This window comes from Carcharodon carcharias, chromosome 14, assembly GCF_017639515.1.
Source record: "Carcharodon carcharias isolate sCarCar2 chromosome 14, sCarCar2.pri, whole genome shotgun sequence".
Classification (NCBI taxonomy): domain Eukaryota; kingdom Metazoa; phylum Chordata; class Chondrichthyes; order Lamniformes; family Lamnidae; genus Carcharodon; species Carcharodon carcharias.
The window spans coordinates 44,439,758-44,459,134 of NC_054480.1; the positions used below are offsets into that span (position 1 = coordinate 44,439,758).

The 19,377-nt window shown below is 40.9% G+C and overlaps 1 protein-coding gene across 8 annotated transcripts in view; it reads right to left on the reverse strand.

Annotated features, from left to right (window-relative positions):
* Positions 1-19,377, reverse strand: part of rtel1 (regulator of telomere elongation helicase 1) — a 149,453-nt gene that overhangs the window by 114,784 nt on the left and 15,292 nt on the right. For 6 of the 8 annotated variants that reach the window (XM_041204951.1, XM_041204952.1, XM_041204953.1 and 3 more), the window contains exons 3-7: positions 16,764-16,959; positions 13,266-13,359; positions 12,035-12,116; positions 10,040-10,100; positions 3,693-3,768 (exon numbers count right to left, since the gene is read on the reverse strand). In XM_041204951.1, coding sequence (XP_041060885.1) covers positions 3,693-3,768; positions 10,040-10,100; positions 12,035-12,116; positions 13,266-13,359; positions 16,764-16,959 — 509 coding nt within the window. Of the gene's footprint in view, positions 1-3,692; positions 3,769-10,039; positions 10,101-12,034; positions 12,117-13,265; positions 13,360-16,763; positions 16,960-19,377 lie in introns of those variants that run through there. The other 2 variants (XM_041204955.1, XM_041204957.1) reach the window with 2 other exon arrangements.

Genomic DNA, 19,377 nt, shown 5'->3' on the forward strand with positions numbered 1-19,377 from the left:
AATATTTATATGGCTAGTCTAGTTCAGTTTCTGGTCAATGGTAACCCCCAGGATGTTGATCGTGGAAGATTTGATGATGGTAATGCCACTGAATGTCATGGGGCAATGGTTTGATTCTCTCTTGTTGGAAATGGTCATTGCCTGACACTTTTGTGGTGCGAATGCAACTTGCCACTTTTCAGCCCAAGCCTGGATATTGTCCAGGTCTTGCTGCATTTGGACAAGGACTGCTTCAGTATCTGAGGATTTGTGAATAGTGCTGAACATTGTGCAATCATCAGCAACATCCCCACTTCCGACCTCACGATGGATGGAAGGTCACTGATGAAGTAGCTGAAGATGGTTGGGCCTAGGATACTACCCTGAGGAACTCTGCCGCAGTGATGTCCTGGAACTGAGATGATTGACCTCCTACAACCATAACCATCTTCCTTTGTGTTGGGAATGACTCCAACCAGTGGAGAGTTTCCCCCCGATTCTAATTGACTCAAGTTTTGCCAGGGCTCCTTGATGCCACAATCGGTCAAATGCTGCCTTGATGTCAAGGGCAGTCACTCTCACCTCACCTCGGGAGTTCAGCTCTTCTCTTCATGTTTGAACTAAAGCTGTAATGAGGTCAGGAGCTGAATGATCCTGGTGGAATGCAAAGTGAGCATCAGTGAGCAGGTTATTTCTAAGCAAGTGCGGCTTGATAGCATTGTTGATGATCCATTCCATCACTTCACTATGATTGAGAGTAGTTGATGGGGTGGTAATTGGTCAGGTGGGATTCGTTCTGCTTTTGGTGTACGGGACATACCTGGACAATTTTCCACATTGCTGGGCAGACAATAGTGTTATAGCTGTACTGGAACAACTTGGCTAGGGACACGGCAAATTCTGGAGCACAAGGCTTCAGTACTATTGCTGGAATATTGCCAGGGCCCATAGCCTTTGCAGTGACCAGTGCCTTCAGCTATTTCTTAATATCACGTGGAGTGAATCAAATTAGCTGAAGACTGACCATAAGGCATAGGAGCAGAAGTAGACCATTAGGCCCATTGAGTCTGCTCCACCATTCAATGAGATCAGTGCTGATCTGATAATCCTTAACTCCACTTTCCTGCCTTTTCCCCATAATCCTTGATTCCCTTACTGATTAAAAATCTATATATCTCAGCCTGTAACATACTTAAAGACTCAGCCTCCACAGCTCTCTGCAGTAAAGAATTCCACAGATTGACTAGCCTCAGAGAAGAAATTCCTCCTCATCTCTGTTTTAAGTGGGCGCCCCCTTACTCTGAGATTATGCCCTCTAGCCCTAGACTCCCCCACAAGGGGAAACAACCTCTTAGCATCTACCCTGTCAAGCCCCCTGAGAATCTTATATGCTTCATTAAGGTCACCTCTCATTTTTCTAAACTCCAATGAGTACATGCCCAACCAACTCAACCTCTCCTCATAAGAAAATCCCTCCATCCCCAAGATCAACATAGTGAACCTTCTCTGGACTGCATCCGATGCCAGTATATTTTTCCTTAGGTAAGGAGACCAAAACTGTTCACAGCATTCTAGGTGTGGTCCAACTAGTGCCTTGTTTTAGCAAGACTTCCCTATTTTTATACTCCATTCCCTTTGAAATAAAGGCCAACATTCCATTTGATCTCCCTATTACCTATTGAACTTGTATGTTAGCTTTTTGGGATTCATGCATGTGGAGCCCCAAATCTCCCTATGCTGCAGCTTTCTTCAGTCATTCTTCATTTAAGCAATGTTCAGCTCCTCTGTTCTTCCTGCCAAAGTGCATAACCTCACACTTTCCCACATATAACATCTGTGATTCTTGGGACCACTGAAGGAAGCCGAGATGGATCATCCACTCGGCCTTATGTCTGAAGATTGTTGCAAATGCTTCAGCCTTATCTTTTGCACTGATGGGGATATTTGTGGGGTCTCCTCCTCCAGTGAGTCGTTTAATTGTCCACTACCATTCACAACTGGGTGTGGCAGGACTGCAGAGTTTAAGTCTGATCTGCTAGTTGTGGGATTGCTTAGGTCTGTCCATTGCATGCTGCCTAAGCTGTAAGCAGGCAAGTAGTCCTGAGTTGTAGCTTCACCAGCTAGACACCTCATTTTTAGGTTTTCCTGGTACTGCTTCTAGCACTTTTCATTGAACCAGGGTTGATCCCCTGGCTTGATGGTAATGGTAGAGTGGGGGATATGCCTGGCCATGAGGTTACAGATTGTGGTCGAGTACAATTCTGCTGTCGCTGACGGCCCACAGCCCCTCATGATCCCCTGGCTTGATGGTAATGGTAGAGTGGGGGATATGCCTGGCCATGAGGTTACAGATTGTGGTCGAGTACAATTCTGCTGTCGCTGACGGCCCACAGCCCCTCATGAATGCCCAGTCGAGTTGCTAGATCTGTTCGAAATCTATCCAACTTAGCACGGTTGTAGTGCCACACAACACAATGTAGGGTATCCTCAATATGAAAACGGGACTGCATCTCCACTGGGACTGTGTGGTGGTCACTCCTACCGATGCTGTCATGTACAGACGCATCTGCGGCAGGCAGATTGGTTAGGATGAGGTCAAATAAGTTTTTGCCTTTTGTTGGTTCCCTCTTCACCTGCCACCGACCCAATCTAGCAGCTATGTCCTTTAGGACTCAGCCAGCTCAATCAGTAGTGGTGCTACCAAGCCAGTCTTGTTGATGAACATTGAAGTCCCCCACCCAGATTACATTCTGCACCCTTACCACCCTCAGTGCTTCCTCCAAGTGGTGTTCAACATGGAGGAGTACTGAATCATTAGGTGAGGGCGTGTGGTATGTGGTGATCAGCAGGAGGTTTCCTTGCGAACGTTTGACCTGATGCCATGAGACTTCATGGGGTCCAGAGTCGATGTTGAGAACTCCCAGGGCAACTCCGTCCAGACTGTATACCAGTGTGCCGCCACCTCCAGTGATGCTGGTATCTGTAAGGTATGATTCTGTGAAAATGATTATGTCAGGCTGTTGCTTGACTAGTCTGTGAAACAGCCTTCCAGATGTTGGCACAAGCCCCCAGATGTTTCAAAGAAGGATTTTCTAGGGTCGACAGGGCAGATTTTGCTGTTGTTTCCAGTGCTTAGTTCAATGCCAAGTGGTCAGTCCGGTTTCATTCCTTATAGACTTCATAGCAGTTTGATACAACTGACTGGCTTGCTAGGCCATTTCAGACAGCAGTTAAGAGTCAATCACATTGCTATGGGTCTGGAGTTACATCTGGGCCAGACCAGGTAAGGACAGCAGATTTCCTTCCCTAAAGGGCATTCACAAACCAGGTGGGTTTTTACCACAATCGACATTGGCTTCATGGTCATCATTAGACTTTTAATTCCATATTCTAATGAATCCACCATCTGCTGTGGTGGGATTTGAACCTGGGTCCCCAGAGCATTGTCTCTGGATTACTAGTCCAGTGACAATATCACTACACCACCACCTCCCCAAGAGTCACATTAAAATATGATGGATTAACAAATGAAAATATAAACTATGGGTGTTTCATGATATTCTGTTTTATAAGGACAGTGGATTTGTCTCATCTACCAATCCCTTCTCAATAAGTAAAAAGGTCCTGAGCCAATACCCTCTTCAACCTAGTAATTAGAAAAGTGTTTTAAAAAGGAACATCTTTTTAAAACATTTGCCATTGACAAACTATACCTGTGTTTAGTGCCACTTTTAACAAGATCTTCTACATCCAGAATGGACTGTGTAAATTCTTTTTCAGTGCTCTTTTCTGAAATAACAAATGAAGTCCAAGAAATCCATCAGTGAGATGCGCACAACAATATTACTACAATTTAACAAACGGTAGGTGGACGGCTACTAATAGAAGTCTTTACTTCTTGAGATAAATCAAATTTTGTGGAAATATGTTCCCTTTGAATACACAGATATTGAAGTACAAAATGTGATAGTGTAAAGTGTAGAGGCATTATTTAATTATAGAGATTCCAGCTCGCTTGTACTAATGAGTGGAACAACATAAACTAGATACAAATGAAAAAAGTGGCACTTCATTTTATATCACTTAACAAAATTTCACAGAATTTTAATAGCACAGGAGGCCATTCAGCCCATCGTGGCTGCACCAGCTCACCAGTTGAGCATTATGACCTAATGCCATTGCCCTGCCTTTTCCTCGTACCCCTGCACATTGCTTCTATTCAAATGACCATCTAATGCCCCCTTGAATGCCTCAATTTTTCAAGTCCTTCCTAGTATTTATATTTCCTCTTACCAGGCAGCATCCTAACGAATCTGTGTTGTATTGTCTTTAGTTTTTAAAAATTATTTATTATTAACAGTTCTACTAATCTGAAGTGAGGCTGTGAATCTATGCCCCTCAAACCCTTTGTGCCTTTCCACAATACCGGGGGAACATCTCATACCTTCTTCAAAATATTGTTGATTTGGGATCTTTTAAATCATATGAGAGCGCAGATAGGGCTTCGGTTTAAAGTCTTATGCAAAAGGTGACACTTCTGACAATGCAGTGCTCCCTCAGTACTGCACCAAGTTGTGTACTTGGATCATTTGCTCAAGTCACTTGCGTGGGATTTGAACCCATAACCTTCTGACTCAGAGGGGAGAGAATGCAACCAACTGAGTACACTCCCTCCTTGGGAGACCTGCTAGTTTGGGCATCCCTTCAAATCACTAGCATGATGTCTGACAGGGGCGGGGGCAGGGGTGCAGGGGGCGGTGGGAGTGACAGGGAGAGTTGTACATATCTCAGATAGACAACACTCAATTTTATGGCAATTTGTGCATCACACTGGGAGGGAGGTCAAACTGGGAATTCACTGTGTATGCCGCAGTAATTATCAATCATTAAAATCTTTCACCTTGTGTGCTTCCAGATTGACCTACAGGTTCCTGTCTTGCACTGACTCCTGGGAAAATGAATGTAGCCAAATCCAGGGTGCGTGTTAAGGCCACTGGAATGCTGGGAATCTGGGCAGAAACATTAAGCGACAGATTCAGTTCTATTCACTGTACCTAATCAATTTGGACATGGACCTAGATGAAGTGGGCTTGCCATTTGTTGATGATACCAAAGCAGCAAGTATAGCTAATACTTAACCAGACCAAAAGAAACTGGGGAAGGGATATTGATTTGACGCAGTTGACTATGTTTTGATAATCTAGTTTACCAATTGAGATATCTAAGTATATTTTAATATAATATTCAGTCCATTGGCTGATATATTGTATTCAGCATTTGACCTGTTCAACAGAATGTTTTCTACTGAATGTTACTATTTCAGCATATTTTTTCAATTTGTCAATTAGGCCCAAGCAACCAGCATGGAGGTTTTCAAATCTAAGTAAAAATACATTTTTTTTTTACAGTACAACTAGCAAATTCAATAAAGCTTTCTTTGCCATGTATTTCTTCATTTTAATGCTCAATTTTATATCAAGAGAGGGGCTAGAATATCAAGGGGGTAAAATTATGCTACAGTCATAAAGAGCTTTGGTCAGACCCTAACTAGAGCAGTGTATTCTGTTTAGGACACTGTAGTTCAGAAGAATATATTAGCCTTGGAGGGCATACAGTGCAGATTGACCAGGAAGCCAAGGTTTAAAAGTGTTAAATTGTGGACTGGCTGCATAAGCTTGGTTTGTATTCTCTTGACATTAGATGGTTGAGGAGTAATCTGATTGAAATATTTAAAATGATAAAGGGATTTGACAGGATAAATAAGGATAAACGATCTCCACTGCAAGGGAATCCAGCACCAGGGCCATCTTACAATTAGACAAATAATACTTAGGACTAAAATGAGGAAGTACTTTCCCCACACAAAGAGCAGTGAAAAATCTTGATGTTTGGTCAATAGAAATTTTATCTGAGATCGATAGATTTTCATTAGGCAAGGGCATCAAGGGATTATGAAGCAAAGGCAAATAAATGGATTTGAGGTGCAGACCAGCTACGATCTACCTATATAGAAACAATGACTTAAGGGGATGAACGACCTGCTCCTGTTCCTATTTTCCCCCCTCGAGTACTTTCATATTGATAAGGCTGATTTGGAGCCAGCAACAATCCCATAAGTTTCATGAAATTCTTAAAGGAAAAGTATAAGGATCATAAATTAAAGAATGAGTGTTTTTAGAAGTGTAGATATTCAATATCATAAAAGGGGGAACTATAGTTAAGGTCTGATATTTGTCATGCCCCTAAGGCATGAAAGAGATCACTGTTTAAATCAAACCTTACTTTTTGCTACTTAAAAAGTAGACTTTATTGAAACACAAGATGGCTGCTATGTCACGATTCACAAGTTGGCGACAGTATCTGGAAATTTCCAACAGCAGTTACAGGACAAAAGCTCAACCCACACCTCTCATTTTGAGATACATTACAATCAACGAAACCAGGGGCCAACAGACAATTTGTCTCTCCAGCCTGGTTCAATAACAAAGGGAGAGTCATCAAAACTTGTTATGTCTGTAGAGGTATTAATAGCCACCATCTAAGGTGAACTACTGGATTTTCACCAGAGGAATAAAAACTGCTTGTTGGCCGGCAACTGGCTCATTAATGGGCAACATCACATGACCTAAGCTTCCGACCTTTAGAAAGTTAACATTTCATTTCTAAATTCACAAAAGTCTGCTGTTTAACCTCCGGTCTGCAAGCACCACAGCAGGATTCCAGGCTGACCAACAGCCTGCACTAAGTCTAAGCCTCCTCAAAGCCTGTTTCTCTGGAAGACTCTGACCATTGAGTGCTAACCACACCAAGGCTCTGTATACCAACCTCATCTCGCTGCGTCACCATCAGCTTTAAAGGAATTCTGTAACTCCTGCTTCAGCTAGCTGAACCCGCCAGATCCATAACCCCTCCGTGAAGGAACTCTCCATGGACTCTGGCAATCACATGAACTGATATCCATACAAGTGGACTTTCTTTCTCTAATTCTTATTCATAGTTGTAAAAACTGCTCTTATTGTGTACTTGTGTGTGTATATGAAATTGTGACCCCCCGCTCCCCGGGGTTGAATGTGTGAATAAATGATGCTTCTAATTTAACCCTAAAGAGAGTTTGCTGCAAGTCGCTTTATGCACCTCAAATCCAGTAACCTGCAGGGTTACAGACCAAATGCTGGAAAGTAGGATTAGGCTGGATGGCTCAATTTTTTGACCGGCCAAGGCACAATGGGCCAAGTGGAATCTTTCTGTGCCGTAAACTTACTATGATTCTAAAATTGGCATCACAAACAAGGTTTGGGAAACACTCCACAGCCTATTTCAAAAATTAAAAAACCTCTGCTTACAGACAGATGGCGAGAAAATAAAGGAGTTCTGGTTTGCCTTTCTCCCCTGTCCATAACAAGTTAATAAAATCAATATTAAGACCAGAGGTTTACAGAACATTTAACAGAAAGGTGCAGTGCTGTTCCAAGAATTTCAAGAGAAAGACCAAAGACAACGAGGCCAGAATGCAGTGAAATATTTTTAAAAGTGGCAAGTGACAGAAGGATTGCGGTCACCCCTGTAGATGGAAGGTAGGTGTTCAGCAAAATGGTCATCTCATATGTATTTGCTCTCATAAGTGTGCAGCAGAATATACATTATAGTAACTGGAGAATATAAACTGTTCTCTCACCCAGGAGTATTTGGGGTCCTGGACAGTAGTGTGGAAGGAAGTTAATGTGCAATTGTAGTATCTCCGGCACTTGCATAAGAATTTGCCAGGAAATGAAGAGCAGGTTGTAGGGGAGATTGAAGACTGAATCAGGGAATCACTGCTGGATCAGTGCCTTTGGAAAGTAGAGGAGATGATGCGTAAAATGGTGGAATTACATCAGAGATGTTGCAAATTAGATTATCTGTCAAATATCTACACTGGTAGGGTATAAGGTGAAGACAAAGAGGGGGCCCTATCATAGTAGTTGGGGGGGAGGGCCATTAGGGAGGGGTAAAGAAAGGGATGGGCTGAGAGCAAGGTCATGGGAAATGGGGCAAACGGGGTTATGGATCCTATCACAGTTGAAGGGAATTCTAGGTCTGAGAATAAAAGGAGAATATTTCAAAAGCTTGTATGCTTTTTCCCTTCTGAGGCTTCTTGGTTGTTAAACCTTGCTGTGTTTCATTACATTTTTAATTCTTGAGCTGCATTTTACATGTAAATTAAGGAAAAACGATTTGAGTTGGTTTTCCCACATAATTACATTTGTTAAATCAGTGTCATGGAAAATGCTGCTGACATTTTGCATTTAATTATCAGCTGCATTCATCATGCAGCAGAGATACTGTCTGTCTGAAAATTTCCTGCTAAATATAAAGTCAAGACTTATTCTGATTTTTTAAAAAACTGAAAAGGGTAGAAAAGACCAAGTTTAAGGTGGTAAAAATAAATATCTCCTGCTTCTGTCATAGTGGAATTATTAACAAAATAATATTATGGTATGAACTCTTTGGAAAAGGAAACTAATTAAAAAAAGAACTTCACTAATAGCCTGCCTGTGGCAATTTTCAAATTCAACTGTAGAAACAGCTAGGCATCAAATTTTAGGTGACCAGAACTGGCAGGGTCACATCCAGATTGAATTAATGATGAAAATCTATAGTTTAATCTACCCCTAGCAAAGGGCAGACCATAACTTATCCCTGGAAGTCATGTATATATATTTAATCGTCTTACAGCCTGCTTTGCTGTTATAGACAAAGCTTCAAGTTCACTTATCCTGCTAGTTTTAAAGAAAAACAAAGATAATTTGGCATGAAAGGTTTTTTTGCCATACGTTAGATTATGTTTTATCAACAACTCCCACTTCTGTATTACTCCTCACATAGAGCAGATAAAGATCTCTCAAAGCAGCCTACAAGGAAGAAATAAGAGTGATCAGTGAGAGGAAAGGAAGAAGGAAATATGTAAATATCAGAGGTGGAAAAAATTCAAAGATAAGGGGATGAAATTTCCTGGTTGGATCACGAGCCCAACGTTGGCCAGCTTTCAGTGGACATGGCAATACATCATTTGTGATCTTCCCAGAGATTGACAATTGGGAAGCCACCTCCAAGAGTCCAATTAAGGATGGCGGGAGGACCAAGGAGGTTGGAAATGCAATAGGATGGCCACAGCAATAGTCGGCTGGCAGTGGTTGGAAGAGGCTGGCTCTGCTTTGGCAGTTAGGAGACCATGAGGGGGCTTCAAAATGGAGGTGAGTTCTGTAGCATTGGGAAAAATTAAAAATTCTTCCTGACTATAGGTGTCAGGCCATCATTGTGGAAGGGGAATCCATTAACGGGCCTAACTGACTACCCACCACTGCCAGGCAGGTAGCCCCTGTTGTGTTGACCCCGCCACCGGCAAGATTGCTGGGAGCGGGGAACATGCGGGTAGCTGACCCGGTTTGCAACTTTGCTCACAGTCCGGCCTCCTAACCCACCTCCCCCAGGAGCAGCAAAATTCAGCCCAAGGAATCTGAAATAAGTAAAGAAATTAGCAATGCAGAGGGCTGGAGGAAGGATAGTCCAGAGGGCAGGAGTATAGTAGCTGAATGAGCAGTGACAGATGGAATGGGGAACAGAGGTAACCTCGTGCATGAGCAGAAAATGAAGGAGGCCACAGAAGGATTTGAAAGGGAGGAGGCCAATTGATTGTGACATAGGGAGCTGTGGAGATTTGCAAGCACAGGGACAATGAGTACAGGAGAGGACATGCAGATACATTGTAACTTATGGGCTGTGGGGATGAGTAAGCAAGTGATAAAGAAATTGAGCTCCTGGATGATAATATCATAGGTTTGTGTTTCAGCATCTAGGTCACTGGAGCAAGATGGGGCAAAGGTGGAATATTATGGAGTTGGGAGAATCCGATCCTGTAACAGAATCAATACCGCATAGGAAATGAAGCTCAGCTCAAAGCTGAACAGCAGCTGAGATTGCTGCTCCAGAGGTAGCAATTGAGTGTTAAACCAAATACAAGTGCTTTTTGTGACAGAGAATATATAATCTCAATATTAGAATTCATGTATTCAGCACTTACCCTCCACATTGTTATAGAAATGGCAAGTGCGGGTGGATATTTTTGCTCGACACATGTGGACCTAAAGGAAAAGTCAAGTCTCAAGTTAATATATCCTGCGCACAAAAATACTGTCTGATCATTTACTTGAGCTACGGGAATTAGCATTTGAAAATTCCATTAAATTTCCATGAATGTGGTCTCCCTAACCCAGGGTTCTAAGCTGTGCTGGTTAAAAGCAGCTAAATTAGCACACAGCAGGACACAAATTGGTGAACTTCTTGATCAGAACAGATCAAATATTCATTGAACCATCAGGGGATACATAAGGCATGCCTTTTAATGTATCACCAATTTTAAGTAGAACAGGAATGGGGAACCCATTAGATAAATCTAACTGCTAGAATCCTCACTGGGGAACTTGAACTTGAATCCCAGTTCTGGCTGATATTTACTACTAGCTTTTCTCTACGGAAGCACTAGTGAATTAATTCTGAAATTAGGAAAATGGCAGGCAGAATGAAAGAATCATTGCAAACCTGATTCTCCTTGAAAGCCTCAAAGTACAACAATGCTTTGCAGAACAGGTTTTTCTGAAACTGAATTTGCTTAAAAAGACATCCCTACTGGCAATAAAAGGTTAAAAAGTCTGCATCTGGGGGATTCAGCAGCACAGGAAATTAGCACACAATTTTATCAGTTTTGAATTCATCCTGAATTAATGTCTTCTCTCTGCTGGCTTAAGAGACCTGCATGAAACGAGTTTGCTGGATCTTAGTGGGCACAGCTGCACAAAGCAAAATTATTCTTGAACTGAAAATCTTACGAAGAAATTTTAAGTGGGCAGTGTGATAAACAAATGTTGAACTCTGCAGGAAGGAATGCTCTTATCAAATAGGGGTTCCATTGTACCTCAAACACCAATATTGCAAACTTTGATAAAGACAAACAATAATTTAAATTTTAGTTTATAATAACTTACATATTTAACAATTCATGACAACCAGAGTTAGCTATAAGAAGTGATGGTGTGGTATGATACAGTTCACTCGTGGAGTCCGAGTTGCTGTGGCAACATGCACTTTTACATGCATTAGTAGTCTGAAGCTATGGATAGTGACAGTAGAGGCTCCAACTTACTTTCTATCACAAGGAGATCACAAGTACCAGGAATCTCTCCCACTCTTGCTGCCTGCCAATAGTGCATGTTGGAAGGATTTGCAGGTTAATATTCAACCAGTTTGGCCGTGTTATGAACACAGCTTCCTTGGCCATCAAATCTAGGGGTGGGACTCAAACCCTGAGCTTCTGGCTCAGAGGCAGGATGCTGTGCCACTAGACCTCTATAAGTACAAGGTTGCCAATAAAGAAACACAGCAAGGAAATGTAGTCAGTTTCATAGATATCTGCAGAGGCAATTTAGGCAACCCAACATAAACAGCTACACCACAAACAACACTTCCAGAGAACAAATACTGACCCTCAAATCCTAATGAAATTTTGTCCAATTTTTACAACAATGATATGCAAAACTCAAAATACAATATTTTATGCATGATGTTACATATCTACAATCACTAGGAACTTTATTCCTCTAATTTATGGTCCCTGAATTTTTCCAACAAGAATAAAGTTTATGGCAGTTTCCTTTTCAATTAGCTAGTTGGCTTCAAAGAAAGATATCCAGTCAACATGCACTAGACAGAAAATGATTGATACTTCATGTAATCGCTTATGAATTTTGCATTCTAGTAATTGTTGGCAACCAGCAATTATTTCTGATTCACATCAACACATTTAATAAGTTAATTTATTCCAATTTTCTTAAATAGTACTTCAAAATTATTTCACTTTCTTTCTCATCTCTTGTATTTTTTATGGTGTCTCAAGATAATATCACAAATCAGTTGGGTTCCCTTCACGATTTGGAGGATAAAAGCTGGCAAACAACAAAAATGCAACTAGAGAAAGTGACCCAAGAAAAATAATTTGAATACAATTCAGAAACATTTTTACCTTTACATGATTGCTTTCCTGTTTCATTACTTCAGGATGGATGCACAGCTGTTCTCTTGACCCAAGAACACACACCTTTGGTCTACATAGGTAATAGGAGTGAAAGAAGTAGTTACAATGCAGTGATTTTGACATTAATTTGAACTACTGAATCTGTATTTTCCATCACGTAGTATATGCAAACATTCATAAACTATAATTTTGAATACAATAAACATGAATATAAACTGCAGAGCATGAATTTACAGTTCCACAAGGTGAAATAACACAGATTCAATTGCTCAACAATGCCAGATGATACCCAACATAATCTTAGCCTATCACACAAATCGTAACATGAAAATCAACCAAAAGAAACAGTCATTTAAAGCCAATTGTAGCATAAACTGCAATCTCTTCAACTTAGTATGTGCCAAGGACCCCATTTACTTAAAAAGAAACAAGGGATGTAAAATCATTTTTTTCTTAAACTGTCACGTAGAATAATTTACAATAACTTGCTTCAGTAGAAATTATTCTACAACATAATCCGAACCAGTTCACATTGGTCCTTTGTTACTTGTAGCTGGTTAAACCGGAGGTTCAGAACATCAGATCACTGAAATTTTCAGCTCCAGAGAACTCTTAGTTTTCAATAAAGGAAATACAAACATGTAATGCAGGGAATTCTGAAAAGGCAAGCTTTTGAAAGCTCACAATTATAGGGCAGAATTTTTGGAGGTGGGTGGGAACGGAAATTCACGCTACAGCCCAGCATGCCGGCACCATCTCCACCCCCAGGCCATTTTCCTGAAGGAATTTTCCAGTTGGCCTGCGGTCCAGCCCCGGCCTTTCCTGTTGACCCTCAAGTTAAGAGAGCCCGCCCACCATCTTTAATTGGACAATGAGCCCATCCTCTGGCCACTAATTTGCCAAATCAGAGAAAATTACTGCTTCGTGACTGTTTCTCTCACAATGCTGGGTCAGGACCCAACGACAGGGTCAAATGGGGGTCCTGACCCAAAACCTGACCCATAGATCTCTGCAGTGCAGGTAAAGGTGCTAAATTTTTAAAAAATCAACATAATTGCCAATTAAGTAACACCCACTATTAACAGTGTTAAGATTGAAGTACACTGAAGTATGTTGCCAAAAACTAGCTAATAATAGTTCACTATCTTCGTGCCCATTAAACCTGTCACTGAAGTTCGAAAAAAAGTTTAACAGAGCTGCTCCAAAATAAATATCTCACCTGTATGCTGTGCTCCTTAGCTCATTAATAACTTGAGTGAGTTGTGAATGTGTCCTTGAGGCATAAATGATCTTTGGGATATCACTGTAACTTGCTGAGTAGAGAAATTCAGATAATATTAACACATCAACAAAAAGGTAAAAGTGAGACACTAGACATGTAAAATGCAAAATTGGATTCAAGTTTAAACACTAGTAAAGCAATAACTAAGTAACTTTCTAAACATATCAGGACAGTATTGGCAACATGTGGCAGCCAGATCAATCAGGTATTTTGTCCTGTCTTCCTATTAACAAAATCACTGTATGAGCATGTTCACTGGACAGCACAAGAACGGTTTTCAGATTTGCAATGAAGACACAAAGGGGCTGTCAACTGTAATTCTAATATAGATATTAAGGATTGAGAAATTCCTTTGGAGTGATTATACAAACATACGAATTAGAAGCAGGAGTAGGCCACACGGCCCTTCAAGCATGCTTCGCCATTCAATAAGATCATGGCTGATCTGATTTTAACCTCAACTTCACATTCCTGCCTACCCGTGATAACCTTTCCCCTTTGCTCAAGAAGAATCTATCTACCTCTGCCTTAAAAGATATTCAAGGATTCTGCCTCAACCACCTTTTGAGGAAAAGAATTCCAAAGTCTCACAACCCTCAGAAAAAAAAAATTCTCATCTCTGTCCTAAATGGGTGACCCCTTATTTTGAAACAGCGACCCCCTAGTTCCAGATTCTCTCACAAGAAGAAACAACCTTTCCACATCCACCCTGTCAAGACCCCTCAGGATCTCATATGTTTCAATCAAGTCACCTCTTACTCTTCTAAACTCCAGTGGATACAAGCCTAACCTGGCCAGCCTTTCCTCATAAGGCAACCTGCCCATTCCAGGTATTAATCCAGTAAATCTTCTCTGAACTGTTTCCAATGCATTTACACCTTTCCTTAAATAAGGGGACCAATATTGTACACAGTATTCGAGATGTGGTCTCACATAAGGCCCATTTACCTAATTTAAAAGCTTGGTTTTGCATAGCATCAATGTCGCTTAAATAGTAGAAGCATATAATTACTAAAGCTATGTTAAAGTGGGGAAAATTATAACAGTAAGATAAAAGCAAAAAACTGCGGATGCTGGAAATCCAAAACAAAAACAAAAATACCTGGAAAAACTCAGCAGGTCTGATAAGCATCTGTGGAGAGGAACACAGTTAATGTTTCGAGTCCGTATGACTCTTCAACGGAACTAAGGAAAAATAGAAAAGAGGTGAAATATAAGCTGGTTGGGTGGGTGGGTGGGGGGGGGACACAGGTAGAGCTAGATAGAGGGCCAGTGATGGGTGGAGATAACCAAAAGATGTCATAGACAAAAGGACAAAGGAGGTGTTGATGGTGGTGATATTATCTAAGGAATGTGATAATAGGTGACATTAAGGGTAGAAAGCAGGACGAGCAAGGTACAGATAGCCCTAGTGGGGGTGGGGTTGGGGGAAGGGATCAAAATAGGCTTAAAGGTAGAGATAAAACAATGGATAGAAATACATTAAATATTATGGAAACAGGTGGGAAAAGAAAAATCTATATAAATTATTGGAAAAAGGCTGGGGAGGGTGGTCGGAAAGGGGATGGGGATGGAGGAGAGAGTTCATGATCTAAAATTGTTGAACTCAATAATCAGTCCGGAAGGCTGTAATGTGCCTAGTCAGAAGGTGAGGTGCTGTTCCTCCAGTTTGCGTTGCAACAATGCAGCAGGCCATGGACGGACATGCAGACATGAAAGGAATGGTTATCAAGCCACCTAGAGGCTTTCTTCAAAATTGAGAGACATTTAACTGATCGTTTATTCTTCCTTTGTCTAAAACCAGTGGTATATGCCCCAAAATAGGAAATTAGCATGCACGTTGAACAGCTGACAAAGGCAAAGCATCAATGAAAAAGTCACCGAAGCAGAACCGAGTGGCAAGTATCAACATGCACTCCTCCAATTCTGACCTCTTGTCCATCCCCATCCCCGATTTTTAATGCTCCATCACTTCAAGAGTCATGCGGACTCGAAACGTTAACTGTGTTCCTCTCCGCAGATGCTGTCAGACCTGAGTTTTTCCAGGTATTTTTATTTTTGTTTTTGTTTTGGATTTCCAGCATCTGCAGTTTTTTGCTTTTGGCTTAATCAAAGGTATGGCAAAGCCTTTGGTCAGTCACCTTTGTTAATTTATCATAGACTAGACATTTGAACTTAGTGAAAATTGTGTTTTTTTAAAATAATTCACTCATTATCATAAACATGAGTATTTATATTTTTGAAATACATTCAAACCAGAATTGTGGTTAAATTTCTAATGTATATAACATAATGGCACAACACTTTGAACACCACACAGTGTTACTGAATGGCACAATGTAGGTTTGATTCCTCCACTGTGCTGCCTAACTAAACCCAACTGTTTCAGTTTGGGCTTATTCCTTGTCTCTGTTCACACGTTCCTAATGAATGAGCAAAAGTCATTTTAGACCATCCGAGCCCAAAAAAGTTACTCAATTAAAAGGACATACCATGCGGGAATGTCACATGCTCCAACACAAATTCAATGCAGGGGATTAAAGCCAGTGATGTTTGGATTTTGTTTCCTTATAGTACTTGAGGAAATCAGGCAGTGTTAAAGCTCTGAATAATTTATGGTCAAAATATGCAACTTTTTAAATATATAAACACCTTTTATCTCTGAAGTGTCAATACATATTAAAGAAGAGTTCTAAAGGTAGCAGTGGCCCTTGTATACCTCACCAAAATTACTGTGCGTATGCTGGATGAAGTGCAGTATTTAATCGTCAGGAGAGTTGAGCCTGCCTAGCTTCTACACTTGGATAAATCTAATAGTTAGCCAACAAAAAACTGGTCCACTTTTCTCTTTTCAAGCTCAGGAACATTGGCTTTGGCAATGCTTATTACTAATGCTCACAATTCATGCACAAAATGTCTCTATTTTCAAAACCTCACCAGCAAAAGGACTTATAAAAACTCCCAACTCTACTTGGTGTTACCTCCAGACACCTGCTCAGATGTGGTACCAGGGTCAGTAATGCTTTTGCTGAATAAGTATCGCACAGTTGTTACTTAATGAATTCATCAAGGTGGGGTTTTAATTACAATATATGAGTTTTCCAGGTTTGCCCTAAAACAAGGCCAAAGCAGAAGCAGCGGTGGCAGCACTACAATTGGTATCAATGCACCAGCGCTAGGAAAGGGAAAAAACAGTTAGGATTCCAATCTCAGCTCTACCTCAGACAGCCCATGGGAGAAAAGTACACATTTATGGGTGTCAGGTTAGGACAGAAGAGGATCACCTGTGTCACATCCCGCTGTCATCTTACTGCCAAAACTGTCACTGGTTTGTGGTAGAAGCCAGAGGGGTGCTAGAGCCTTAGCGTAAATCACTGCTGTCAGGAAAACAGACAACTAATGGGATAAGGAAAACAAGATGAAAGCTGATCTTACCGGAGTCAGCATCTATAGATGCACTGCCCCATGAAGACAAAGACCGGCCATCAAAAAGCTCTTCCCCATTCAATTTACGGGATATTTTATTTGCTGAAATACTGTCTCTTAAATGTTCTCTCCAGGCCAAAGAAGCACACAACAGACAAAGCGTTTTTCCTGTGCCAGTAGGGCTTTCCAGAACCCCATTTACTTTCTGCAAAACAAGAACAGAATGCACCAGAAAATAAACTATCCTCTTGTAGCATACTATTCACTAACAGAAGTATCACAAGCCAGTAGATGCAAAAAGGGAAACACTAATTTCTGTACTAGAAAAATTCATAGAGGGGAAAGGTTTGGAAAATGGGTGGACCAATAAATCTTCATGCACAGTAGTCAGTTTTGTGAATGAAATATAGGGGAAAATTTCTGCTGTTTACCATTTAAAGCTAAATCGAAACCCTTGTATAAAGAACATTTATAATTTCACTATATTTAACAAAAATGTCTCATAACTCATATCACAACTGGCCAAGACCTATTGCTTGATAATATGCAAACAACAGTATCAATTGGTACAGTACAGCCCTGTAGAAATCACTGATTAGCCACAGGTATTAATACTGGAAGCCTGGTTCAGTCACATGCATTAATTTTCATTTAGCCTCATGCGCTAATTTTCATCGAAAACGCCTTACACACAAAACAATTAAATGTACTGTTATGGACAGGAAGGGGGTTTGTTTAAACAGCACTAATTTCTCCTCTCACCACCCGTCCGGTAGGGAGAAAAGTAAGTTGTGACGAGGACATAAGGAGGCTGCAAAGGGACATAGTAAGGTTAAGTGAGTGGGTAAAGATCAGACAAATGGAGTATAATGTGAGCAAATGTGAAATTGTCCATTTTGGCAGGAAGAATAAAAAAGAAACATATTATCGTAATGGTGAGAGATTGTAGAGCTCAGATTCAGAGGGATCTGGTTGTCCTAATGCACAAAAGGCTAACATGCAGGTATAGCAAGTAATTAGGAAAGCTAATGGGATGTTATTGTTTATTGTGAGGGGAATTGAATATGTAAGTAGGAAGGTTATGCTTCAGTTATACAGGACATTGGTGAGACCACATCTGGAGTACTGTGTACAGTATTGGTTTCCTTATTTAAGGAAAGATGTAAATACGTTAAAAGCAGTTCAGAGAAGGTTTACTAGACTAATACCAGGAATGGGCAGGTTGTCTTATGAGGAAAGGTTAGACAGGCTAGGCTTCTATCCACTGGAATTTAGAAAAGTAAGCGGCGACTTGACTGAATTCTTTAAAATCTTGAGGGGTATTGAGAGAGTGGATGTGGAGAGGATGTTTCCTCTTGTGGGAGAATCTAGGACTAGGTATCATAAATAAGGGATCGCCCATTTAAGACAGAAATGAGGAGAAACTTTTTCTCTCAGAGGGTAGTGAGTCATTGGAATTCTCTTCTTCAAAAGGTGGTAGAAGCAGAGTTTAAGGCATAGGTAGATAGATTATTGATAAACAAGGGGGTGAAAGGTTACAATCAGATCAGCCATGATCTTATTGAATGGCTGAGCAGGCTCAAGAGGCCAAGAGGCCTACTTCAGCTCCTAATTCGTATATCCGTAAACAGAAAGGTGTCTTGGTTCAATTCCCGCTTTATAAGCAGATGCATATTTCCCAACCCTTCAGTTTTGGTGTGATCCAATTCTGATTGAAAACTCCACAGCAAACTTGAGATAAGATGAACTCATAGGGCTACTTTATTTGCACACAGTAAAATGTGTGTGGTGGGGAGTTGGGGACAGGGGTGTTACAATGCTGCTCCCTTTGCAGTCATACAGTAAAAGAGGGATAGAGAAAAGAAAGATTTACAGTGCAGAGACCACAGAGGGAAAAAAAATGATATTTCACATGGGTTCCAGAGTCCAGAATCAAAGTCTAATTAGGTATTCCTTCACAGAGGTCGGCAGGCTGAAACCGATGCTGGACAATTCACTTTTCTGGAGGTGTTGACTTCACCCAGTGAGATAGGCAAACAGAGATGGATCAGTCTTGTAGGCGGTGGTACAGAAGTTCCATCAGAAACAGTGTTGAAGGGGCCAGGTATCCAATCTGGGCCGAGCCCCTTTTCTGTGAGGCTGCTTGTATAACGGTAAACAGCAGACTGAAATTTTGTCATACAGCAAGGCAATATTACTGGTCACACAAGCAAGAAGTCCATGTCGCATGACTCCTACCTCTCTACTGGCTTTGACAAGGGATATGTATCCCTCATCTGGGTCCCTGAGATGGTTAAATGTCTCAACCAATAAGAATGGAAAGAAAGATTGCACAGCCCTTTGTCCTAGCAGATGAGTAGGCTCCAGTTGGTCAACCCGGGTTATGAAATGCAGATGAACTTTGTTTAGTTCTCTTCGAATTTGATCTGTGCAGCCCACAGGAGGGTTGTTAGTGTCTCTTCAGAGATAACAAGGTGCAATGTTCTTTGATACTGCCAGATAACTCTTTTTATTCATGGGTCACAGACAGACATAGGCTCAGCTATTCTAAAGGTCTTTGTCCAGTTTTTTTAAATTTTAGAAATAGCCATGAGGAAATCTATGTACATTTTATAAAAATATA